General features: G+C 39.6%; 2 protein-coding genes across 7 annotated transcripts in view; one reads left to right on the forward strand and one right to left on the reverse strand.

Moving 5' to 3' along the window:
* The window catches only part of LOC135196994 (ubiquitin-fold modifier-conjugating enzyme 1), a 46,909-nt gene extending 28,920 nt beyond the window's left edge, over positions 1-17,989 (forward strand). For all 3 annotated transcript variants that reach the window (XM_064223879.1, XM_064223880.1, XM_064223878.1), the window contains exons 3-5: positions 8,183-8,314; positions 15,891-16,058; positions 17,669-17,989. In XM_064223879.1, the coding sequence (XP_064079949.1) occupies positions 8,183-8,314; positions 15,891-16,058; positions 17,669-17,746 (378 nt within the window). In that variant the 3' untranslated portion in view covers positions 17,747-17,989. The remainder of the gene's footprint in view (positions 1-8,182; positions 8,315-15,890; positions 16,059-17,668) is intronic.
* A 1,287-nt stretch (positions 17,990-19,276) lies between these two features.
* LOC135196992 (shootin-1-like) overlaps positions 19,277-26,845 on the reverse strand; it is a 141,129-nt gene continuing 133,560 nt past the window's right edge. For all 4 annotated transcript variants that reach the window (XM_064223876.1, XM_064223874.1, XM_064223875.1 and 1 more), the window contains 2 exons: positions 20,893-21,213; positions 19,277-20,752 (listed from right to left, as the gene is read on the reverse strand). In XM_064223876.1, coding sequence (XP_064079946.1) covers positions 20,130-20,752; positions 20,893-21,213 — 944 coding nt within the window. In that variant the 3' untranslated portion in view covers positions 19,277-20,129. The remainder of the gene's footprint in view (positions 20,753-20,892; positions 21,214-26,845) is intronic.

The raw sequence follows: 26,845 nt of genomic DNA on the forward strand, positions 1-26,845 counted from the left end.
TGTTTCCTAAACACCTGGTTCAAGACATTTCGAAGGCTCTCTCTGCCAAAGCTACGCAGGACCTTCTAGCACAGTCTGCAGGAAGCCGCGCCCTACCTTCCAGACTAAGACAAAGAAAGCAAGCCGACCTCTCAGGAACCCTTTCGAGGGGCATCTACCTCTAGATCCTCTTCGTTCAGAGGTCGGAAACCAAACAGAAGAGGGAGGACTTTTACGAAGTCAATCAAACCTCCCAAGTAAGACTCAAGTCCTTCAGACAACTGTAGGCGCCAGGCTTTTACAGTTTGCAGAAGTCTGGGGCCCAGAAAGACGCAGATGCCTGGACCCTGTCAATTTGAGGAAGGGCTATCTAATCCCGTTCTCTTCGAGGCCTTCCCCTTGACGAATACCCCGAGGGAGTTGACGGCCAGATACAGGGACCCCATCATGAATCAAGCCCTCCGACTAGCGGTAGATCAGATGCTGGAAAAGGAGGCGATCGAACTAGTGGCAGATCATCTTTCGGCAGGCTTTTACAACCGCCTGTTCCTAGTTCCGAATCCTCAGGAGGATGGAGACCGGTGTTGGATGTAAGCGCCCTGAACTTCTTCGTCGAAAAGAAGAAGTTCACGATGGAGACCACTGCCTCGGTGTTAGCAGCACTCCGTCCAGGGGACTGGATGGTGTCCTTGGACTTACAGGACGCTTACTTCCACGTACCAATCCATCCTTCCTCGAGGAAGTTTCTAAGATTCATGATGGGGGGAAGAATCTTCCAATTCAGGGCCCTGTTTTTGTTTGCCTCTCCACGGCCCCCCAAGTCTTTACGGCCATCATGAGGAATGTGGCACAATGGCTTCACCTGGAAGGGGTGAGGATTTCGCTCTATCTCGACGATTGGCTTATAAGGGCCAATTCCAGAGATCGTTGTCTGAAGGACTTGAAAGAAAACCTGGATTTGACTTATTCCTTAGAGGACTTCTGGTCAATCTGCAGAAGTCAAGTCTGATTCCCGCTCAAGAGTGCGTTTATCTGGGGATCCAGATGAACTCTCTGAGTTTTTCGGGCTTTTCCGTCACCGGAGAGGATAGCCCGGGACTCGAAAAAGTAACAACCTTCTTAGGGAAAGAAGTATGCACAGTGAGGGAGTGGATGAGTCTGCTGGGGACGCTTTCCTCACTGGAGCAATTTGTTTCCCTAGGAAGGTTGCACCTGAGACCGCTCCAATTCTTTCTTCATCGGAATTGGAGTCGTCCTTCTCAGGATTTGAAGTTCTCCCTGTCAATTACTCTTCAAATCAAGAAGAGTTAGCATGGTGGGCGGATCCCGACAAGTTCTCGCAGGGACTGCCTCTTCAATCCAGAAACCCAGCTGGTGTTGTTCTCCGATGCGTCGGAAACAGGTTGGGGGGCGACTCTGGGAACCAAGGAGGTGTCAGGAACCTGGATGGGGCACCAGTCTTCCTGGCACATCAACAGGAAAGAACTAATAGCCGTGTGGCTTGCTCTGAAGGAGTTCGAGTCAGATGTGACAGGAGCAGTTGTGCAAATAAACTCGGACAACACCACGGCTCTGGCATACATCAGGAAACAGGGGGGGACGCATTCCTTCTCTCTGTACGAAACAGCAAGAGATCTTCTTCTGTGGAACAGAAGGAAAGGGGGATAAAACTTCTCACCAGATTCGTACAGGGAGAAAGGAATGTAAGGGCAGATCTCCTCAGCAGGAAAGATCAGGTCCTTCCCACAGAGTGGACTCTGCACCAAGATGTTTGCCAAAGCCTTTGGAAGTTGTGGGGCAGGCCTCTCTTAGACCTGTTTGCAACTGCAAAGAACAAAAGACTGGATCTGTATTGCTCTCCCATCTCGGATCCAGGAGCAATAGGGATAGACGCTCTCCTACTCGATTGGAAAGGACTCGATGTATACGCGTTTCCCCCCTTCAAGATTCTGGGGTTGACTTTAAAAAGTTCGCAGAGTCAGATTCCGTGAGGATGACTTTGATAGCTCCCTTTTGGCCAGCACAAGATTGGTTCACAGAGGTGCTGGAATGGCTAGTGGATTTTTCCAAGATCGCTTCCTCTAAGGAGCGATCTACTCAGACAGCCCCACTTCGACAGGTACCACAAAAAACCTCCCCGCTCTCAGTCTGACTGGCTTCAGACTGTCCAGAAACTGGTCAGAGCGAAAGGCTTTTCGTCAGCAGCTGCTAAGGCAATCGCTAGAGCGAGGAGGTCTTCCACATTACGAGTGTACCAATCGAAGTGGGATGTCTTCAGAAGATGGTGCAAGAGGAGTACGTTCCTCTTCCAGTACCTCTGTGAATCAAATTGCAGACTTCTTTTTATTCTTAAGACTTGAATGTGGCTTAGTCGTTTCGACGATTAAAGGCTATCGTAGTATGTTGGCGAATGTCTTCAGGCACAGGGGCCTCAACTTATCGGAAGATAAGGACCTACAGGACCTTATTAGGTCGTTTAATACAACGAAAATGCAGTATCCTAAGACACCTAGCTGGAATTTGGATGTAGTCCTTCAATTCCTTGGGTCCTCTAGGTTTGAACCCCTAATTAATTCAGCCTCATTCAGAGACCTTACCAGGAAGACTCTGTTTTTGATGGCTCTAGCTTCCGCCAGAAGAGTGAGTGAGCTTCAGGCGATTGATGGTAATGTGGGTTTTAAGGAGGACTCTCTCATTTGCTCTTTCCTTCCTGGTTTTCTTGCAAAGAATGAGAACCCATCAAGTCCATGGCCAAGAACTTCGAGATTCGTGGTTATCTTCTTTGTAGGAGAAGAACCCGAGAGAACTCTTTGCCCAGTGAGAATGGTGAAATACTACCTTAGAAGAAAAGAGCAACTGAAAGCCAACCGAGAGGTCCTGTGGTGTTCAGTAAAAGAGCCTACTCGTCCATTGTCGAAGAACGCATTGTCCTTCTTCTTGAGAAGCCTCATCAAAGAAGCACACGGATCCTGCAGAGAAGAACATCTTAGGCTTCTTAAGTGGAAAGCACACGAAGTAAGAGCCATAGCAACTTCTCTTGCTTTCAACAAGAATATGTCCGTGCGAAATCTGATGGAGACAACATTCTGGAGATGTCAGTCAGTGTTCGCGAACCACTAACTTACGTGATGTGAGAATCACTTACGAAAAATGCTTCGCCTTGGGCCCGTACGTATCTGCGGATTCAGTGCTGGGGCAGGGAGCTGGAAAACTCATCCTGTTTAGTAGTATAAATTTTTCCCCCTTGTATTTGTTGTTGTTGGTTGCCTTAAAGAGGATGCATGAAGGCATCTCTTTAGGTCGTAATATTAACTTTAGTAGTTTGGTTAGGTGGTCTGATGAGTGTTGGCTCCTTGCAGTAGTAGTGGTTAGGACCTGTTAAGATAGGGACGAACTCCCTTTAACAGGATCCGACTTGGATTCTACCACACAAAGGGATCACATATCCCAGTGGTAGATCCGAGAGTCTTTCAGCATCAGGTCACGTCCTAGCTGTAGCTCTCCAGGCAACGCAGACTCAGAGATAATATCAATGAAGTCTTCTGCCTGAACAGGTAAGAACCAAGGTTATTTATATCCTACAACATCAGTTGTTTCTTATCTCTCCTTATTACTTTAGCTGTCTCTTACCCTCCACCAAGGGTGCCAATCAGCTAAGTATATATCTGGCAGGGAAGTTCATGTACAAAAATGATATTGTTAAACTACAATAAAGTTTTGTCCATACTACCTGGCAGATATATACGTCTAAATGGCCCCACCCAGCCTCCCCTCAGGAGACAGGTGAAAGAGAAAAAATCTGGCTGGAGAGATAGATGGTTCATACGCCCGCCAACCAGCGGCGTGGGTAAGGTAGACCACCTGACCTACCTGTCGCGTGTGCGCGAGATTTGAAATTCTGTCGGAACGTCGGGAGTACTATAGCTAAGTATATATCTGCCAGGTAACGTATGTACAAACTTTATTGTAGTTTAACAATATCATTTTTCATCGTTGGATGATTTTGTAGGAGGTGACAGATCTGAAATGCTGCTGTGTCCGGTTCTAGCTCTCAAAGTTTATTTGTCATGTACTGAAAAACTTATACCTTGTCTGAGAACCTTATTTGTTTTCCCTTAGTTGTCCATCTCGTTCTATTTCCAAAATGCAATTAGTTTCTTCTTATGAGAGGTTATAAGTTAAGCGTTGGATAGTTCTTCATCGCTTTCGAAGCCTTCGAATTCTTCTTCTAGTCTAAGGCCGCATAATGTCAGGGAGTTGGCTACTTCTTCAGCTTTCTTATGAAATTTTTCGATGTCTGCGATTTTGGAGGCGGCTACTTGGAAGTCGGTGTCGGTTTTCACAATGTTCTATCTTAAGGATATTCAGTTTTCTTCAAAGAAGGGTTACTTCCTGGGTCCTTTGTTGCGGCCAACTCAATTTTATAATTAGCTTTGTATTGTTAGGCTGTTAGTGGTTTAGGTAGTCTGGGATAGTCTAAATCAGGGGTTCTCAAAGTGGTCGATTTCGACCCCCAGGATTATCCAAGGGGTCTATGAATAGTCAGGGGGTTGATGAATAACTGAGTCAGGGGTCTAAAGGGGGTGGATGAATAATTGATGTGTGGGAGAATTAAGTTACATATACTCGTACATCTAAAGTTCCAAACATATTTTTTTACTAGGTGTTACTTTTTAATCATACTGAATGTCAAGTACTGAACTAATACTACTCTAATTGATTCTGACATTGTGGTTTTTTTTTTTAAATATTAAATGCTAGTCTAGGGGATCGATACAAAATTTGAAACTTCATAAGGGGGTCGAGGAGTTAAAAAGTTTGAGAACCCCTGGTCTAAATGAACTTAAGAGTCTCTGTTTGTAAGGGTTCATATCGAGTGTATTTTTTTTTCTTGGTCTTTGAGGTTAGGCAGATTCTGATGGTCTTGTTGGAATATCTTCAGCTTCTTCTGTACAGTCACCTGTGTCAGTGAGCAGTAGAGAACTTGAAGGTCCTGCACACTCAACTTTTCCTCCAGGCATGAGAGGCTGGATAAAGTCACATGGGAGGTTTGACTTTCCCCTCCATACATGAGAGGTATAGAATACCACATGGGAGGCACTTCTGGCACGACACGAGACACGAGACTGACGTTGGGTTACTCTCTCTGCAAGCATCCTCACCTACTAAGTTAGACAACTAGCTAAGGACACACATTTACACACAGGTTGATAATGAATTACTGCTTATGCGCCGTTGACAGGTTGGGCTGAATTAGATTGATCCAACCTCCATTAAATTTTGTTAATTGGGCTAGTTCAGGTGTTCAGGGGGTGTATTGCAATATGAAGTTTTCATAATAAAACTAATATTGTAATACTTACCTGAACACCTGAATGATTCCCATCCTCCTCCCCACTTCAGTTTAGATAGTGAGTGACTCAATTGGGGATGTTGGCCTTGATCGACCAATATTTGCAGTAGCGTTGCCAAAGGTACCTCAGGTAACTCATTTGACAAGATTTTATCTGCAGTGTTGGTAGCGCTGACAGTTAACTACTCACTTTGTGGGTAAATTTATTGGGATATAGTTCGGGTTGGTCAGTAACCAGGGCTAATTCGGGTTGGTCAGTGACCAGGTGTTCAGGTAAGTATTATTACAATACTATTAGTTTTATTATGGAAACTTCATGCTTTCAATCAATTGCTTCAAATTGCTGTTTTGCAGCTTGGGAGATTAAGAGAGAATTGTTGAATGACTGATTTGAGCTAACTAGCAATTAGGAATTATTGGTGAAGTAAAGCTAATGCTGTTAGGGTCTCTCTCTTGTGTTTATTACTGGTGATGGTTAGTTTGTGCCTTTGTGGCATGCACAGTTTCTGCTTGTACTTCGTTTGTTAGTCATTTAGCTTAATGTTGATGTATACCAAGCATACTTGTGAGCATACACCATGCTTTATTAAACTAAATTCAAATGCATTTGGTGCAAGAGTCAGCACTATGAATACTGTGGACCCCCTGTATTCGTGATCTCAGCATTCACAGACTCACGTATTCGTGGATTTCTCTATGGACCATATCTACCCATTACTCATGGGAAATTTGCGTATTTGTAGTATTTTTCTATGGAAAATATCCTCAAATTACTGTATTTTTTAAAATAAATTTCATTGTTAAATGGATTTTTTGTGATAAAGCTATTAAAAAACCAGGTACGTATAAGACTTTTTAATGGGTTTTCTTGAGTTTGAACTAACAAAATTGGCAGTTTTAAGTGTTTTCATAGGGGTTCTAGGTATTTGTGGATTCTAGCTATTTGCGGTTGGGTCTAACGCATCCCCCACAAATAAGGGGGGTCCACTGTACTGTATTTATTGTTATTAGATGTTATTGTTGTTTTTAATAAATCTTCATAGCGCCTCAGTGGCGTGGTTGGTATGGTGTTTGCTTCCCACCTCGGTGGTCGCGGGTTCGATTCTCGGCCATTCCATTGAGGAGTGAGAGATGTGTATTTCTGGTGATAGAAGTTCACTCTCAAAGTGGTTCGGAAGTCACGTAAAGCCGTTGGTCCCGTTACTGAATAACCACTGGTTGCATGCAACATAAAAACACCATGCAAACAAACTATAAATCTTCATAAACTTTATGAAATGGTTCAAGTATAACCATTCTAATGACTGTTATATTGATGATCTAGTTTTTTATTTGTTAAGAGTACAGTATGTTAAACTGACCTGGTTTTAGAAGAGAGCCCTTGTTAAGTATGAGTTTTCATTGGGAGATTAACCCAACTGTGCATGTTGCTTGGTAATAAGAAATGTTGTGTATGTATACGTATTGAGTTAACTACCTTCTTTCTGAAGCTTCAAGAATGATCAGCACTTGAAGAAAGGTTTCTTTTTTATGCTGACCTTATCTGTCAGGTTGTTTATGATTTTTTTAAAAGAGATTTTCTTTAAATTCCAGTTGATTTTGCTCAGTTTTATGGCCGAGTAGTTTTACCCCAGATGCTAGGGTAGACTTTTGTCATTATTTTGCAGTCAGACACTGCTAATTGTTTCCAGTGTTTGGATAACAGTAGACAAAGATTGTAGAGACAGTACGTAATGTAGGAAGTATTGGATCCAATAGTAGTGCAAATCTGGAGTTGTCACTGTAATAGCAAACCTGCAGGTCCCATAGCTTAATGAGACTCACTGATCACTATTAAGGAATCAGTGCTGATCAACCATTGTCAGGGAGCTGGTGCTTTGGAAGGTATATAATATGGTGGTGTCTTGCAGCTTTTCCTTGTACACTGCTTAGAGCTTATATTGTCAGTCTTCATCTCAGTAGAAGTAATGACTAATCCAATGGTACATGTTCTTTTTCTGTGTTAGATGCAAATTTTTTTTGTTTTAACTACAAGAGATAAGGACAGTGGTTTAGGATATGGAATATTAATCTTATATGTTATACAAGCTACCCTGTATTCTGAAGTGGTATCTGCTTTGGTAATGGTAATACAGGCAATTCCTTGTTTACAACAGGAGTTCCGTTCTTGAGATGCACTGTAAGCCGAAAATAGTCATAAATCATAAGGAAACCTTACTTTTAATGCTTTGGGTGTAATGAAAACTATGTAAACTGCATTTTTATTGTGTTTTTCATCAAAAACACCTTCAAATGTTAATTATTTTAACTTTTTAGAGTCATACTTCTTCCATTGGATCGGTTTTGTAACCCTGGAACATGCATCGTAAAGTGGGAAATAATTTCTGATGAATATAATAAAAAAGCGTTATAAATTCAGAACTTCGTAAGCTGCAACCATTGTAAACTGGGGACTGCCTGTACTGATAACAACCAGAAATTTTTGAAAGCAGACCATTGTGGGTACTTGTGCAAATTACAAATCCCCTTTACTAAATATTTTAGTGTTTAGCTGAAGTGGACAAACCTACAGCTGACTGCGGAAGTTACTAGATGGTTTTGTTGTGACCTCTCTTGCTAGATTGAGCTCAGTATCACTTTATCAAAGCTCTTACTTTTTCTACTGTTATCCATGACATTTTTACCAATCAGTAGGGTTAAGAGGTGTGCGCTGAATGAAAGTTTGGAAATTTTGGGTAAAAGTAATATACATATACGTACAGTTTATTTGGAAAATAAATTGACAAACTATCTGCAAATGTATTGAATTGTGTTAACTAGTGTTCTGATCTGTTGCTTTTCTTATTTCAGTATGTACAGAATAACAAAGAAGCAGATAACGACTGGTTTCGGCTAGAAAGTAATAAAGAAGGAACAAGATGGTTTGGAAAATGCTGGTTCATTCATGAACTTCTGAAATATGAATTTGATGTTGAATTTGACGTAAGTACTAGGTCTCATTTGCTTGTTTGACATCAGATATTGTTGCTGTTGGTTATGAAGCTTTCTTAAAAGGGATGTATGCAATGGCATTATGATATTCTCAAATGGTATATTACTTATTTGTATGTATATTTTTTATCAATTAATTTTATTTAAAGGCAAATCAATAATTTTTAAGCTTTTATTTCAGTCAATGGATGTGAAAGCTTGCTGAAGTTTTAAAATGGTTTTATCTTTGAACAAGCTTCTTCATATCTTGAGTCATTCCTTCTTTAAATGCTTTACTTAATTCACTAACATCGTATAATATTTCTGGCATGGTATGTAGCGATACCCAGTTCAACTGTCCTACCACTGATCTATACTCGGTTAACTCCTTTAGTTCTAACACACTATTACCCGTATATCTTCTAGCTTCTGGTTCTCTTATAGAATTTATATACTGGAACTGATTAAGGCAAAATCTATTCTCCTCCTGGTCTACTACTACTCCCATATACTTAAATCTTTTGCTTTCTTTTCTCCTTGCAATTTCCTTTTCAATTTTTCAATTCTTTCCTTTAAAAATCCTTCAGTTCCTCCTTAGCAAAAATCATCTACATGTGTACACAAAATACCATTCAATTTATTGTCTTTTTTTCCAAAAGAATATATTAGGTTCTAGTCTACTTCTCTCACCTTTGAGCTCCTCCACTACTTTCGCTGGTTTACAATACCATGCTTTTGCTGCATCCTTGAGCCCATAAACAGTTTTCTTCAATTTCCATATTTCCACTCCAACCATCTCCCCTAGGTGGCTTTGAATATACTTCTCTTTGTATCTCGCCACCTTGTAAATTTGCAGTTTTGGCATCCAATGTATAACAATTCCAATCTTTCACTTTAATTATGGTCAAACAAAAGTTTAAAATTTCAGCATTGCATGTGGGAGCATCTTTTTCCCATTCTGCCATCTCTTCTTCAAGCCCTCTAGCTACTAATCTTGCTTTACATATCACCCCCCCCCCCCCTTTATCTTTTCAGTTACTATCTATCCATCTTGTGGATATAGCTTTTTGTCCAACATCATTTACCTCCTCATATACCTTGTTTTCTCTCCAACTTTGACTATAATCCCTCAAGTTAACCCACCCCTTGTTACCTGACTGTGAGTCTTGTACATTGTACTAATCAGCAACATGATTTGCCTGATCTTTTTCCTACAAGACTTAATATATGTAGTCCATTCTTCTACTTGTCCTGTATCATCATTTACAGCTCCTACTCTTTTTCCCTTTTTTGAATTTTGGTATCTCTTCTATTAACTCACCTTCTATTAACTCACTTTCCCTATGATCCTCCATTGTTTCCTCTACCACATCTCTTTCTATATCTCTTCTGTGTCTGCATTCCTTCTCCCGCCCACTATTATCTCCGGTCCTTCCCCCTCGATCGTGCCTACAGTCTTTTTACGTAATTCCTTGTTCCATGGAGATTCCGATGCTGTGGCTAATACTTTAATATTCCATCTTTCTGCCATCCTTACTTTTTCGTTTTGAAATTCTCCCCTGTTGTCTGACAATGTTTTGAAAGGTGCTCCAAATATAGCAAAACAACCATCAAAAAGTGTCATTATTATAGTTTCTGGTTTCTAATCTTTTATCCAAAAGGCCTGACAATACCTTGTTGCCATATCCACCAATACCAAAAACTTTCTCTATTCTGTCTCTCCCACATCCTTTGCTACAACTTCATTAAGTTTTACTCCAAGAAAATCCTACTACAGACTGGTTTAGCTGGATTTCTTTTGCATCTTTTACATATCTCACAATTTCCAATCAGGTCTATTAGTAACTTTTTTATTTCCTCCTTTTCTTTCTGTATTAACCCATCACTCCATTTCTTCATTGTACTCTAAATTTCCCTCAGACTCTTTCCCTTCTAACCCTCCAGTAATAATTCTTCTACCTTCCTTCTACTTATAGGTATTCTTAAATGTCCCTGTTTATCTTCTCTTAACTTTACCTTCATTCCCCCTAATACTTCTATTATGACACAATTTTCTTTCAAATTTATGGTCATACCCATTTTACTCATGGTTTGCTTAACTATTAGTCATGGTATATCACCCTGCAGAATTTCTGTCTTCAAATAGAATTTCTTGTTTTTTAATATTACTGGTATTTCCATTACTCCTTTCGTCTTATAAGATGCCTCACCAAAATTGAACACTTTATTAGACTGTACTCGTATCATTCATTCTCATCAACTCTTCCTGACTCAAACCCATGACAATGTGTGCTAGTCACAATTTCCCGCAAACTGTCGATTTACATATACCGTGTCAAAAATTGCATCAATCACTTCCCATGACTCATCCTCTACTTTATTAACTTATCCTACATAAACTTCTTCTTCTGGCCTAGTTTCTGTTTTTTGCTTATTTTCTTCTTGTTTCCTTTTTCTTCCTATACTGAAAACTCTGGGGACATAATGTTACTTTACCTTCTTTGTTTTTAGGATTTCTTCCACCCCTACCTCTGTTCCATCTTCCCCAATATCTCTGGTTTTCCCTCCCTCTCCCAGAACTCGCATTGTCTTCTGACCCCCTACCATTTCCGTTCCTCTTTATTCCCTAATCCCTTGAATATTCTTTTCATTATTTGCGACACTGTTTCGTACTAACTTCCCTTGACCACAAGCTGCTAATACCATTTGTTTTTTATTTGCCGTGAGATTTGCTTCTTCCAATACATGATAACCCTCGACTTCTCCTTCAAGCGTACTTTTCCCCATCGCTCTGTCACACACTGATGCTGCCTTTGTATCTTAATTAAAAAGTCCCTCATCTATTCACTTGATTCTCTTCTCATTTCCATATAGTTGTTCAATCTACTGTAACTCTCCATTAGCGTGTTTTTTAGATATGCTTCATCTAGTTTGCCTAGGAGTATCTTTGTACCCTCTGTACCTTAAGTTTATCTCAATCTAATCCTTCTGCTATTTCTTGAGCTTTCCCTTTAAGCTCAGTCTTATCTCTATTGCCAGGTACTTTGTATCTTCTCCAAATAACAATAGCCAATCTTTGACTTGACCTCTCCATCCTGTGTACTCCTCTTGCATCCCACTAAATCTCTGACATTCCCTTCTCCATTTAGTCTCCCTTTGTTCACTATCAGATCCAACCATCTTTGATCAACCACGTCTGCTACCAGTTTGAATATTTTCCTAGCCTAATCTTTCCTTTTGTACATAGATATACAATCTACCCACATGTTCACATTCTTCATTCACAGTATACTCCAGCTCACACCTTAGAACATCACCACATCAAGACTCACAACCCAAAAACTCCTATCTGACAGAGAGCTCTCTCCTACCAACCAAACAACCCACGCAGGTGTCTCCTTCTGCCTTTGTTTTTTTTTACATCCACCAGACGCCACTGCCATCTTGACTTCTATGACGTCACAACACAACTTAAATACATCAATATACACCTAAAATCAACCATATACTGCCCAAACATTAGAAATCCACCATATTTTGACAATGCAGAAAATAACAATAACAATATGAATCAAATAACTCTACTAAACTGATATATAATATATAATCAGTAGATACTTGAGTGGGCTGTTCACCACACCACAAGCTGTCAGCTTGGTATATTCCAGCTGGAAGGAATATTTTTGTTGACCAACTAACTGATAGAGGCTGTCAGTTGGGACAGATGGGTCCCTACATTCTTGCATGGGAAAGGCCTTTTTGCATTATTATGCCTCTTCTTTCCCTTCGGGTAGGCGGGGCCATCTCCTTTGTCTCAATTTCTGGCTCCGGATGCTCATAGGATGGTGGGCATGTGGATCTCTCTAGGCCCATCAAGAGTACCAACCTTGGATGGACTGTTGTCCCACTACATGGCTTTTTGTTACCCTCCAGTACCTTGTACCATGGGTGTCGCTTCTTCCCGGGTCTCCACTACATGGTATCGACTACGACACATAACGGGATGCATATGGTACCAATACCGCATCATATTGGGACTCCCTTAGTATTGTTTACAGTAGTACCAACAGTTAGAGGAGACATTTGATCAACATTGCAAGAAGAAGGGACATGATTCATTTACTACTTTTTATTCTTCTTCCTCCTTTTCAGCATCTGCTTCGTTGGAATCATCCATTGTTCCTGTGCGTTCTCCAGTTAAGAGATGAAGAATCAGGGATTTTGTGGCTGATCCCCGTGCCAAGAAGAGAAAAACAATTTCTTCTTTTTTGAGCTGGGACTGTCACATCCCTGTGAGTATGAAGGGTAAAAGATTCGGTCATGAACAATACCTCGGAGGTTGGTGTTTGTTGTGCTTCCTCAGTCGTTCCACCTAGAAAATCTACGGATGTAGTAATGAACGTTTCATTAAATTCAGCTCTGGGATAGGGTGCTGATACAGTGATAGTGCCTTCGAGTACTCTTTGATCATCTGAAGATAGTATCATTCGAGGGCCAACACTCTTAACGTACAGGAAGTATATGTGATGAAGTGCCAAGCCTGTGATGTTTCTCTTGTGGGTAAGACCAGTGATAGATCTCTTCTCGATAAGGTACAACAGAAAATTAGAAGTCCATTGCTCAGTAGTCCTGGACACGGCTGCAGGGGCAGAGTATGTTTTGCAACATCCATGGGACATCTTGGACGTATATGCCTTCCCTCTGTTTTGTCTGATCTGTGAGGTCCTGAACAGAGTGATGAGGTCCCAGAATCTCAAGATGATGCTGGTAGCTCCACTATGGCCATAAACAGAATGGTTTCCAGATCTCACTATCAGAAGTTCTGAGGGAGTCACCTTCCTGGCACAATCTATTATGTTAATCAATCTCATGTGGAGAGGTATCACCAGTTGATACAGTCCCTATCTCTTCATGGATGGAAACTCAAGTATCTCCTGCAAGCGAGAGGCTTTTTTCGTAGAGCAGCATCTCAGATGTCAGTCTATATTAGGAAATCTTCAATATCCTTGTATCAAGGAAAGTGGTCGTCTACTTTGATTAGGGTCATAGACAAGGTTCTTCTCCACTCGGAACTTCTACTGTTCAACAAATAGTTGGTTTTCTAATCTCTCAGAATGGAGAAACCTTCTGTGTCTGCCATAAAGGGCTATAGGGTCACTCTAGTTGTAGTTCTTTGGATGAAAGATAATAAAGAGCCCAAACATACCTAGTTGGATTGAACCTTGGTTTTGACCAGTCTTACTAAAACACCCTATGAACTGTTGCGACAAGCTTCAGATAGAAACTTGACCCTCAAGGCTGTCTTCTTGCTAGCTTTCACATCATCAAAAAGGGTAGGTGAGCTGCATGTTCTGTTTTTTTGGTGTATAACACACCAGAGGTTGGAAGTATTTTGTGTTCAAATTTTTTCATGATGGATTTGTCTCCTTTTCTATACCTTCTTTGGGAGACTTTGTTGACAGTGGCCCTGAAGAATTGTCATGTCCTGTCAGGACACTGCATACTTATCTAAAAAGGACATGACATCTCAGACGGGGTTGTCACAGAATTTTGTTAGCACAGGCTGGGCCATGAACGAATTGTCCAAGAATACAATCTCGTTTTGGCTATGAGAAACGATCTGGAATGCATGTTCAACTACATCAGTATTTGCAGGCAATGTCACACATGCAAGAGTGCATGGTGTTAGAGGACTAAGCTCCTTATGTCTGTTCATAAGATTTTGAATGGTGATTCATGGCTGCGCCAAACCACTTTCACTTCCTTGTACTTGAAGGACATTACCCATAGGTCCTTGGACACTTTTTCCTTGGGTCTGGTCGTGGCTGCTTAACAAGTTGTGTAGCTCATCCAGTGCTCCTGGCAGGTCAGTTTGTATCTTGTCTTAAGATGGTGATATGAAAGTGAAATGAATAAGATGACTGGTTTCTTTTCTTTTCCTCTTTCTTTACTTGTGGGTGGTAAGAAGAGTGTTCCATCATGAGCTGGAACTGACATGATACAGGTGAATGAAGTAGCCAATCTGTTAGGGTAATAATCAGTGTTAAGATTCCTTTCAGTAGCAATACATTCCTCTCTTTGGCAGGGGAGAGGGTAATGATAACAAACCTACATAAGTGGCTACATCGGTTTTTTATTGGAACAGATAACTTCTTATCTTTCGAATATACAATGAACTGTGCCATTGTATTGAAACCCAGAAGCTGAACGTAGTATATCTAAGTTCAGAAATAAAGGTTGTATTCCTCAGAATTCTCTTATTCAGGTAAAGGACCAGGTGTGGCATACTTCCAGTCAGTTGAATTATACCTCCCAGTAAGAGTAAGTCTATCCTAATGTTAAGACTGGAGGTTTGTTTTGTATACAAACAAATGATAAATTTATTCAATTAATTGTATTTTTCATAACTAACAAACCTGAGGTCTTAACATTAAAGGCCCACCTCTAACCACCCTACTGACAGTTTAACCGGGTTGGAAGAGTAACTAGTGAGGTCATGAGTTGTGGCTGGGTATGTGGGTGGTCCCACTTATCTCATGACCAAGGACAGATACCAACAGTCCCTTGCATATACAGTCTAATTGATTTTTTATCGGTTTCCAGCTGATGCTAGAAGGTCATAATGTTAAGACCCCAGGTTTGTTAGCTATTAAAGATACAAATTAATTTAATAAACCCTCATTTTCATCTCCACCTACTTTTCCCACTATAAATTCCTTGAGAAAGGGAAAAAAACAAAGATGACTTGTCATGACCTTGTGGTACCCCAATGTCTACATCAAATTCATTTGACAAGACTCCACCAACAATTGAATTTGTATCTACTACGGTCATGGATACTTTTCTTCAGCTATACTATGTTTAAGATTAACTTCCATAATAATCCAGTTACCTTCTCTTAATCAACAAAAACCACAAGATGGGAATTTAATATTCCTTACACTGCTTCAAAGACCAACAAATATGTGACAGGTGCAACTCGTGCCATTTGTAAAATCAGCTTGTAATCTTGAGGAATATCATAAATTTCTCTTCTCTGTCTATTGAGAATGATCATATTCAATGAGAAAATATTTTCATGACATCTAACATAAATGCAATGCCTCTATATTTATCTCATTCATTCAGGTCACCTTTCTTGGGTACCTTTGCTGTAACTTCCAATTCCCATTCTTCTTCCTCATTTTGTAATCTACAAAATAGTTTTGTTACTGTATTATGCATGGTATCATTATATTTTTAGATAAAGTCCTTTTTGCAGTGTTCCATTATAGCCCAGTACTTACTATGCCCTAAATTTTGTTAATTTCTAACTCCACTTAAACACCAATTTATTCTTGTGTACATTTAGGTCATATTAAGCTTCCAAGGGTATCATTCAAATTATTGTGCTCATCGCTTATTCATGACATCACAAAAATATTCAACCCCAGCGTGACTTCTTCCTTTGATGTTGCTATTTACCATTCCCACCTTTATACGGATATTTGTCTATTTTTAACACATATATTTTGTTAATTTTATGAAATGCACTGTAAACTTATGTAGAAAATTAAATATGCTTTCAAAATTACATTTGTCCTTGCAGATTCCAGTAACTTACCCAGCCACTGCACCTGAGATAGCATTACCAGAACTGGATGGTAAAACAGCTAAAATGTACAGAGGAGGTCGAATCTGTTTAACAGATCACTTTAAGCCTCTGTGGGCTCGTAATATTCCTAAGTTTGGTATTGCTCATGCTATGGCCTTAGGGGTAAGTTTCGTGTTAATTTGCTTTTGGAGATTATATTTCCCTGCACTTTATTCTATAAGTTTTGAGGCTCTGTATCCTCTTTTTCATATATATGCTTGTATATTAGATTTACATATTAGTTTGGTAGTATCCTTCAACTTTGTTAATGTCATTATTACTTATAAAATTTTCATGGCTATATGAAAATGTGCCCGGAGAATCTGTACAGTAATCAGGAATGGGGGTGAACATTATCTATGCACAGTTATCAGGCATGAGGGTGAACATTATAAAACTTGAGGAAGGCATTAAATAGACTGAAGTATTACATAATTATTTGAAAGGTAAAATCAGCTGCACTTACAGAAGTTTCAGTGACCATTATTAATCAAGAATGCAGAATAATAGAATAAGTTACAAAAACTAGGCAATGAAAACATAGGACAGTATATGAGAAGGTAGCAGTGATCGTATTACCAAAAATATTGAGTGTTCTTGCAAATATATCTTACAAATAAAGGAAACTGTAAGTACATATTGTGTGTAAAGTCAGGCAGTTGCAGTTTGTCTTCATTTTATTGTTTTATTGATTGAGAAGAGAGACAAGAACAGTGGCAATGCATGTTGCTTCGCAAATAAAATGGGGCTTCTTAGATGTTAAGAATGTTATAAGAAACAGTGAAGGCTTGAAGGAGACATGTTTCAAGCTCTTGCTTTTTCGATACTCTACATTGCATAATTCAGTATATTATTTATTGTTATTATGGTTGTATTTGCGTATGATGAAAAGAATATGTAAACTGTAATGTTTTGTGGAACATAAAGAGCAGAAAAGAACTCAAATACTGTGATTGAAATAAAATATTTTTAGATAATTGAGAATTAAAGTAAGGGTTTAAAAATAAAAACAAATTGGTTTTGCTGATGAATTTTTTTTGATTAAGTATCTTAAAATTCAGGATTTAAAAGAGAGGTAATCTACCCATTACTGGAAAACAAAGCCTCCCCTCCTAAAAAGATGAATGTCCTTCAAAATGTTGAAATTTGTCCTCTAAATATTTGCATCTGTTATAAAGATTTTAAGGATCAGAAAGGCCTGGCTAATTTGTAAAGAAGATATTTGGAAATGATACTTTCTATGCTCTGAATTTTGTTTATTTCCAACTCTACTTAAAAAAACAACAATTTACTCTTTTGTACGTATAGGTCATATTAAGCTTCCAGGGATATAAATCAAATTATTGTGCTCATCTCATTCATGACATCATAAATATTCAACCCCAGCTAGAAAGATGTGGTGTGAATAATAAAAGGTTTAACCAAGCTATTTTGAAAGATATTGTAAGTCTTATTCATGATGTCACAGAAATATTCAACCCCAGCTAGGAAGATGTGGTTTGAGTAAGAAAAGGTTTGACCAAGCTCTTTTGAAAGATATTGTAAGTGTTAGATAAATATAAATGTGTAATAAATTGACAGTATACTGTGTTCTTGGAAACAGTCATCATCTTCATAAACCTTAAAATCCAGATTCATCTTTCTTAGAAATTAAGTCAAAATTTTAGTTTTTTATGAGTTAGTTTTGGCATCCTGAATTTTGCACCCTGGTACAAGTCTTCATTCCTTTACAGCTTGGACCTTGGTTAGCAGTGGAGATTCCAGACATGATTCAACGGGAGGTTATCACTTATGTGGAGAAGAAATCTTAGCAACTTGTTGAAAAGTTTGTGCTGTGGTACATAAACCATTTTATTTCAGTGAATATTGTTGCATTTGTGTTTTTTTAAGACAGATTGTTGCTAAATGCAAATTATTAGTTATTATTGACATGTTCCTGTGCTGAAACTTTGTTGTTATTTTAGAAAATTACTTCATTCAGAAAGTCAAGGAGTTTAAAATCATTTTAAAAGTTTATACTATATTATTAGAATAAAATTTTCATAACATTAAAATTTTTTTATCTCCAGTGCATAATGCTGTGGCATTAGTCTGTAACATATTGTTGTGCTTTAGTTGTTCTTACACAAATAAAAACCTGGAACAGCCATTTAAACTTACTGACAGAGTAGTTAAATACTAGTAGGTCTGCCCTCCATTGCTTTTGGCTGCTGTAGATTGCAGATGTCTGTTTTGATTGTGTTGCTACTTTCAACATTTATCTTAGAATAAACTTGCCTTTTTGTCTGGTATTCTTTGCTTTTTTGTGTGATTTGGTGTGGTTTGTTGTGTAATTCTTGAGTCAAACCTGTGAATTGTCTAGGCCTTCCTCCCCCATCTAAAGGAGGCCTGAGTGACCGGCACTGTCCTGGTAAGGAGAGGCCTTGTAAGAGGTTCCTCTGTTCTGTAGAAATGAACCCCCACACCGTATGCATTGTTTGCAGGAACCTTTTCTGCAGTTGTGATTGTCCTTGTTCTGAGTGCTGTTAGTGGCAATTAGAACTGGACGAAGTTTGCAGCTAAGAAGAGGGATTAGAAGATATCCCAGGTGTCATCAGACAGGTTACACCTAAGAAAATCTTCTGAACCTTTCTTCTGCCTGCTAAACTCCCATTGTTTCTGCTCCTAAGGGAGGAGTTTCCTCTTCACTGATTCCCACTGATTGTTCAGTTAACTTAGTTCAGTGGAAAGCCACCAAGGGGGAGAGGATGACCATTCCGGTATCTCCTTGGAGGTCTCATTTCACTCGGAGGGAGCTGTTCCTCCTGTGGACACTGGAAGAGATTGCTCAGTCAGATTAGCTGAATATGAAAATGCATGTAGGACCAGTGCCAGTAGTGCTGTTGCCAAAAACTATCTTGATTTAGACTTTAAAATTTCTTTTAACAATGTAAAGATTATCTGCAAGAAACAAAATACCAATAAAAGAATTGTCTAGGGACTGTTGGATGCTTTTTAAGGAAACAAAAAAGACTTCACCTCTGAAGACACTTTCACAGATCGCTTAATACTTGTATGCCTAGCAGTCAATCTACAGCTAGATATTGTAGAAAAATTGCTCTTAGGCCAACAAACAACTTGACTATTTTTACAACTACAAGATGCCTTCAAGAAGAAAGGATACCCAAGGAAGACCTCCAGACTTGACAGTTTCCTTTTAATTGCTCTTAATTTTGTTTTTGCTTCTTATTTATTTGTAAATACATACTTTTTAATTACTTTTTAATCAGCCGAGGAAGATCCTAGTAAAACTTGAAATCTCAATCACAAAGTCATTTACTTAAGGTTAAATGATATACAAATACTGTTCATGGTTTGTTTATTAAATAAAATTGTAGTTTGGAGAAAGGGAAAGACTTTAAGGTAAAGAAAAGACAAATTGAGGCTCTGGAAATAGAAGTGTATTCTGTTCATACCTCTGGCCTATCAACATGAATTTTGATTGTTTTGTAACATGTTAGTGTGACTGAAGAACCTGTGAATTATTAAAATGCTACATTTTTTTAAGAATGTAACTCTCTTCATACAGATGAAATGAAATGTACTGTGCTATATACCTTCACAGAAGATAAATAACAACAAAAGGCAAAAACACGCTAATGAGTGCTCATGAAGTATCTTTCAGGAGCAACTGCAATACTTCTTGGTATGTAGGAAAACTATATCGGAGTACTACTTATAAAGAGTATACATATTTGTGAATTACCATTTAGTGCAAAGAGCGTCTTTGAGCAATTATAATGTTTTACCTTCTTTACTGCATTACTATAGAATGAAATACGTACATGATCAGATGCTAAGCAGATTGACATAGGATAACAATATGATTACCTTATGAAAACTTTCCACCTATTTGGAATTGAATAGCAAAACAAATGTTTTTCAGGCAAAGTATGTACACCTACAATATATAGTACAATAAGATTAAGCTTTTAAAATATGTTATAAAGTTAACAAGCATACCAGAAAAACAAAAATATGGTCATACAATTTAATCAAGAGAAAACAGAAAGGCACTATAGTGTTCTTTAATTGTACTGTATAAAATTCTAATCACTCTGACATTTAGGCATCAGATAACTTTGGATAGACAATCTATTTTACTCTACACAATTATACAAGCAATTAACATTATATTTATTTAGTTTAAATGTATCAGTCTTGTGAGGGACTTCTGCTTGATCTAAGGTATATAGTAGTTGAAGACACAGCTCTGGCAGATGGAGGACGACTACTGTTCTCTCTCTCTTCGGATTCTCGGCCACTGGTAGCAGTTGGAGGGGATGCCTCACGACTGGAATTATCATCATGGTGGTGGTTATTCAACTGTAAGGTAAAGGATGTTTCTGCAGTAACAACATTACCAGAGTCAGATCGTTCATCACTGCATGGAGAATTTTCTTTTGATTTATCTGTGACTTTCTCAGCTTCATTACATTCATTTGATTCAGCATCAGCTTTTTCTTTGTCATTAGTTTTGGAACTGTCATCATCCAAATACTGATCCTCTTTAGCTTCTTTCTTCTTCTTTGATTTTGTGGTTCGTGATTTGGCCTCCTGGGAAATGGCAGAAGGTCGCAAGCGACCATGACGTCCTCGCTTCATAGTAGCTAAAATGCTTTTCATTTCCTGCACGGCATCTGCTGGCTTCTCCTTCATGTCTGGTTCTGTTTTCTTATTGATACCTCCAATACCAAATGGTTTTGTTGATTTAAGCTTTACACCACCCTGTTTAATTTGGTTAATGAGATCATCCATTCCTCCTCTCCCACCAGAATCTGTCAAATGAAGAAAGGTGGCGAGTGATACGTATACTTGAAGGAATAATGTTAATTTATATTTTATTAAACTGCATTTTTTAGGGGGTAACAAAAGCAGATTTGTCAAGATCACAAGCATGTTCTGAATTTGTACTTACCAGAACCATCTGCATCTTTGTCTTTCCTACTCTTTGAAACGCCTATCATTGTTGCTAAAGTAGTCACTGGATTGACTGGTGGTGGAGGTGGGGGTGGAGGTGGAGGTGGTGGTGGGGGTGGGGGTGCGGGACATCCTGGAGGTGGTGGAGGACAGCCAGGAGGAGGTGGAGGAGGAGGAGGGGGTGGTGGTGGAGGAGGAGAAGGACCACCAGTTGGTTGAAGCTCCAGAGACATTGAGGACTTACAGACAGAACTTGCTTCTTGTACTGCTTTCTGGGCTTTGAGCTCTAATGTATGTATTTGCTTCCGTTGTTCTTCCACTGAAAGGTAACAGACAATGAGTATTCATCATTGTATATGTAAAATCCAGCCAGTATGCTAGTAGGAAGGGTATGCTAGTAAGAGGGGTAAATAAGATTAGAAAATTATCAAAATCAACATTCTCCTAATAAAATTGGAACACAAAATTGACTGTGATAAACTCGACGCAAAAACAAACTATTCTTGCGATAAATATAATATGCGAACTTGTCGTGCTGAAAGAATAAATTAAAACCCCATTGTGATTTGGAAATATATTAAAAACTTTAATATAATTCCAAAACACAATGGGATTTTAATTTACTTTTGCAATTATCAGTATTTAAAACCTACAGTGTATCCACAAAAGGAACATTATTCACTTTGAAACCAGTATGATATTGTAATTCTAAATAGATCAACAGTAACTACCTAAACTATAAGATAAGCTTAAGTATGGAGGTTCATTTCCTTTAAATCTATAAATGCTCTTTATTCACACTTAGGATGAAAGAGTTTTTTTTTTTTTTTTTTTTTTTATTCTTCTTTTCGTATCCTTCTGATATGATTATGTTGGTCTTGTTCCTATGCAACATACAAACCATCAGTCTTTACAACAGGAATATACTTCAGTGCAGCTGGAGACTGGTCATTAACTTTAAACAAGGTATTTAAGTATGTTTTTAACTAGCAACTGTGGGTAGGAGTCCTGCCCACCCAGTTGATAAGCCTTCACTTTGCTTTTGGCCACCGAGAAAGAGAGTTGTGCTCCTCTACTCTGTACCTGTCATTCAACTGATTTGTTTGTTTGTGATGTTTTCATTTATGTATACTATTAGTGTGTTGATGTTATTGCTTATATCTGGCAAATCCATCCCCTTATTTTACCCTTGTGTGTTGCATATTCAGTCTTCGCATATATTGTGCATTCTGACATAATACAAGCCTACAACTGAATTAGCCTTAAGAATGGTAAAACTGGTTTTTATGTTGCCAAGGCAGCAAGCTTAAACTGGTTTTCTCACCTTGCTTACAATTTTGACACTTTATCTTTCTCAGAGAGAGCTTTATTCCTTCACAGTGCAAAGGAAGGTTTGTATCTGAAAATGACTTTACTTGACATTTTAAATGTTTTAGGTTTTTCAGATGTTGTAGAGCTTGAGGGACTTGGGAAGTATAGGTACTTTCACTAGCAATACCTGTGGTATTGCACTGTAAGTTGCCGATTGCTCAATCTGATTCATCTACAGGCATGCAAGCAACCTTTGCTCAGGTTCCTATGGAACCTGTGGTGCAATGCAGAGTGAAAGAGGCCAGATTGTGTGTGTACACTCATTCGCACACAGGAATGGTGCAAGGGTCCTGAGACAGCAATTGTAGACTTGTGTTAGAAGTCAAAGAAGAGATTCAATTTATCATTGTCACCTTTGCCTGCTGATGTCTTGCTGAGACCTTGAAACATGGGAGCACCAGATATGCAGGTCTACTCAAATAGAACATGCTGAAGAGGTAACCTGTGTCACTGATACTAGTTCCAGGAGTTCATCTTCCCAGACTAGTGCATACCTCCGCCCATGTTTCCTTGGACGCTCAGATAGAGGGAGCAACTGAAGATCGTCCTGTACGTAACTTGGAAGCTCTGAGTGCACGTACCTCCAAGGAGAACACTGTCTCCCCAAGTAATACTCTGTTTCATAGAATCTCTGCATTACCTTTACCAATACTATTGTAGTCACTTCTAGGAACTGGTATAAGCATACCTCTGCTTGAGTTTCCCCTGTCACTTGGGTAGAGAAAGCAACTGATTATCAATCCAATCATTACTCAGGAGCTCCAGATGCATGGGTCCTGAGTTATCTTTTACCAGTACCATGGAATCACTCCACAGGCTTGTATAGAGCTTATCTGGCTAAAAATTCCTTGATTTCTCAAGTAGTGGAAGCAATGGATGCACAATACTTTCGTGACTGGAGTATTGAGTTCACTCACCTGAAGAAGCTACAAACAAGTTCTCCATACAAACCTCTTAGTATGTAGAGGCCACAGCCTCGAAGAAGACTGTGGCACGTTGAAAGGAAAGCCTGAGTCCATGCCTGAGAATGCATGATCGCACTCCATGGGTCACTCCTTGCCCATATTCACACTAACGAGACTGCTTACCTAAGGATAGCTTCCGTGCATATTTGCGTGAACTCATTCGCTCTGCTCTTAGACCCGTGCAGCCATCATCACCACCGCAAGTTGGCGATCTATTATGGCTTTCCTCTCTTGTTGGGGCTTCGTCTCTGGCAGATCAGAGAAAGGTACTCAGCCTTTCTCACCTGTCCCCTCAATCTCCTGGGGTTACACCAAGAGCCGCAAGATGGACAGAAGGGTTCGTGATTGGGATGCCATGTCCCAACGCAGCCCTCCAATGAAGCTTACACTCTGGGTTCGATTCTACGATCAGGCCGATTGTATGCTCAAGTGTTCGAGAGTAGTCCAGGGGTTTCGTGATCTGGAAAGGCTCTAGGGCAGAGGTGGGCAACCTTTTAAGCATCAAGAGAAACCTATTGTTTGTTTTTCAAGATGAGAGCAACAAACATTGTTAATTCATAATTATTTTTAAATAGTAGATTAGTATAGTTTATATTGTCATTACAGTGAACCCCCTGTATTTGTACACTCCAGATTCACGGACTCCCATGTTCATGGATTTCTTTCTGGAACATTACTTCTATTATTTGCAGAAAATAAAATTCACCTATTCTTGGTATTTTTCTATGAGAAATATCCACAAATTCCTTTGTTTAATTTCATCATAAAATGCACTATTTGTGATAAAACTATTAAAAAAACTGGTACTATAAACATTTTTAGTGGGTTTTTCTTGAGTTTTACCTAACTAAATAGGCAGTTTTAAGCATTTTTATAGGGATTTCAACTATTCACAGGTTGTAGCTATTCGTAGTGGGTCAGATACCCATCCCCTGCAAATACGTTGGAACACTGTATATCATAACTAAACCCTTAAATACCAAGCACTAAAAGTTTAGGATTAATATGAATTTTGATATCAGATGTCATATTTTGTGTTGACAAAAACTTGTAAATATATAATACATAACCTGCACAAGGGAAGATAGGATTAGAAATGAGTATATAAGAGGATCGACAAAGGTAGTTGAAGTATTGAAGAAAATACAGGAGGGAAGGCTTCAATGGTATGGACACCTCTTACGGAGGGAGGAACGTCATGTTGGAAGACATACGATGGAAATGGAAGTGCGGGGAAGAAGGGAAGACCAAGAAAGAGATGGAGATGGCGTGATTGTGTAGGGGAAGATCTGGTATTAAAAGGTATAAATGAGAACGAGGCACAGGACAGAAATCGATGGAGACGACTCAGTCACAATGGCGATCCCTTATAAAAATGGGTTTAAGCTAGGAAGAAGAACAACACATATAATCTGCACAGTATATGTAACCACAAATATTTGTGTGTGTACATGCAACATTAATTTTGGAGTAAAAGAATAAAAAAAAAAAGTTACTTTTCTTTTCAGTGGTATATTAGGTGTTGGGTATTCTTGTCTACTGGCACCCTCACAATTTAATGAATATATATTTATAAAAACTTATTATGAAACATGCTGCATTAGTGCTTGCAAGCACTAAATTCACTTCCCCTAAAGAGAACTGTCAGACCATCAAAGAGCATTAGGGTGCTCGTGAGCAACAGGTTCCCTCTGCTCTAGGATTTTTTCCTCAGGAAACAGACATCCCCAATCTTCAAAGAACTTATTTGGAGATCGTGTTCCTGATGTGTCAGCGCAATGATCTTGGGAAGAGACAATGGCTGCTTTCTTGGATCATAAGTCTGCCCTTGAAGTTTTGGGGACCAAAGAAGTGCCCAAAGCTTCATTGGTTTGATCTTGGCTTGAAGAGGCTATGGCCTCGAAGAAGACTTAGCATGTCTTCAGGATAGCCAGTGTTTACACCTGTGTGTGCACAATCACTCTCCCTGGGACAGCTCTCGTTCATGAGAATGGGCCTGCTTGCCCGGAGATAGCTCTGTGCATGGTGCATGATTATGTTCACTCTTCCAGACTTGTAGTGTTATTGCCAACATAAGTTAACAACTAACCACACCCTTACACACCTGCAGGGTCCTTGGATTTCAACAGATATCGTAAGGGTGCTTGACTCTCTCACCTGCTCTCTCACCTCCTCAGTGTTTTATGAGGGCCAGGTATCAGCAGTTTTTGGGTTCGAGACAAGAAACATTCACACTTCCATCTTTTCCCAATCACAATAACATACTCTGGATTTAGTCTGCAGACTGAACCAGGTGTATACGTACTCGAGTGGTAGAAAGATCACGGGCCTCTGGAGGTTTTTTCCCAGGGATCGTCTGTGACCTTGGCAGTTTACAATCTTGGGGAAAAGAATTAGCTTCCCTGTGGACTGTTTGTCCATCATCGAAGCTTTTTGAGATCCATATAGGAAATCATAGTTGATGGACTAGCCATGGTTGCAACTTGCCGAATTAATTTTCTCTTGTATGGCCAGGAATATTCACTCAGGTTTCTCCTATCAAGCAGGATGCTTCCTCAGCCTTTATTTCACCAGAAGCATTCCTCAATACCTCGTAGTCTTTGCCGACCAACAGATTGACCTGATGCTTCAGTCCGTCGCTGACTGCTTCCCTGCGGAGGGAACTTCCCTTTCAAAGAGCAGTGACAATGGAACCAACTGTTGTGGCAGCATTCCATACAGTCCCCTGGATCTTGGTTCCATTACGTGGCCAAGATTGCTTTTTCCTTATCAGGCTTTCATAGCCGGAAAAGAAGTCAAATTCAGGAGACCGATGTTGTCTGGAGGTAGAACCTTCTTCTACTTAGCCCACCAGACAGCTAAATGGTGTGCAAATCTGGTGCCAAGAGAAGAGACATTGTCTTGACTCAGGTTATCAGGTTTGTTGGTTACGAGTCGGCATTGGTTGTCGGGAATGAACAGATACATACTGGGTTCCACTTCCCTCTGGCTAGTGGCAGAAGTAGATGCCTCAAGAGTGATAGGTAGGATCAGGGAATGATCTCAGTGTTCACTAGGCGATGGTTACGACTTCCAGGTCTTTATATCATTTTACAGCTCTGCCTTGGGGGTCAGACTGTTTCTTCCTCTCAGTTCCAAGGAAGCCCCAGGCTTCCAAGGGCCCATGAAGGTACACCCAATCTTCTACCTTACCAGGAAGGTGCAGGACAGCACTCCTTTGACCCCCGTCTGCCCTGGGAAGGGGGCAAAAGTATTACGAAAGGAGAAGGGTGCTAGGGCCAGCGTTCTTTTCTGCCTTCTGTTATGGAAGCGGGGATCCTGACATGCCATAAAGTAACATGACACCATATGGGGCAGAAACCTTTGAATTTCTGCCACCCCTCTCCAATGTGTGGTCCACTTCCAGACTAGTTCCCAGCTCATCTTCAACCTCACCCTTGGGAAGAAGTGAAGGTGTTGCTGAGGTTGGTATGGTTAGTACTCATCAGGATGTATATTTTCGGATACATAACCATCTTATCTGGGGACAAGAGACGCCTTCTCACACTTGAGCAGAATCCTTAGTGTTCGGACATCTGGTATTATGGTCTTGGTCTCATATCAGCAGGTTCAGAG

Source organism: Macrobrachium nipponense, chromosome 18, assembly GCF_015104395.2.
Source record: "Macrobrachium nipponense isolate FS-2020 chromosome 18, ASM1510439v2, whole genome shotgun sequence".
Taxonomy (NCBI): Eukaryota; Metazoa; Arthropoda; class Malacostraca; order Decapoda; family Palaemonidae; genus Macrobrachium; species Macrobrachium nipponense.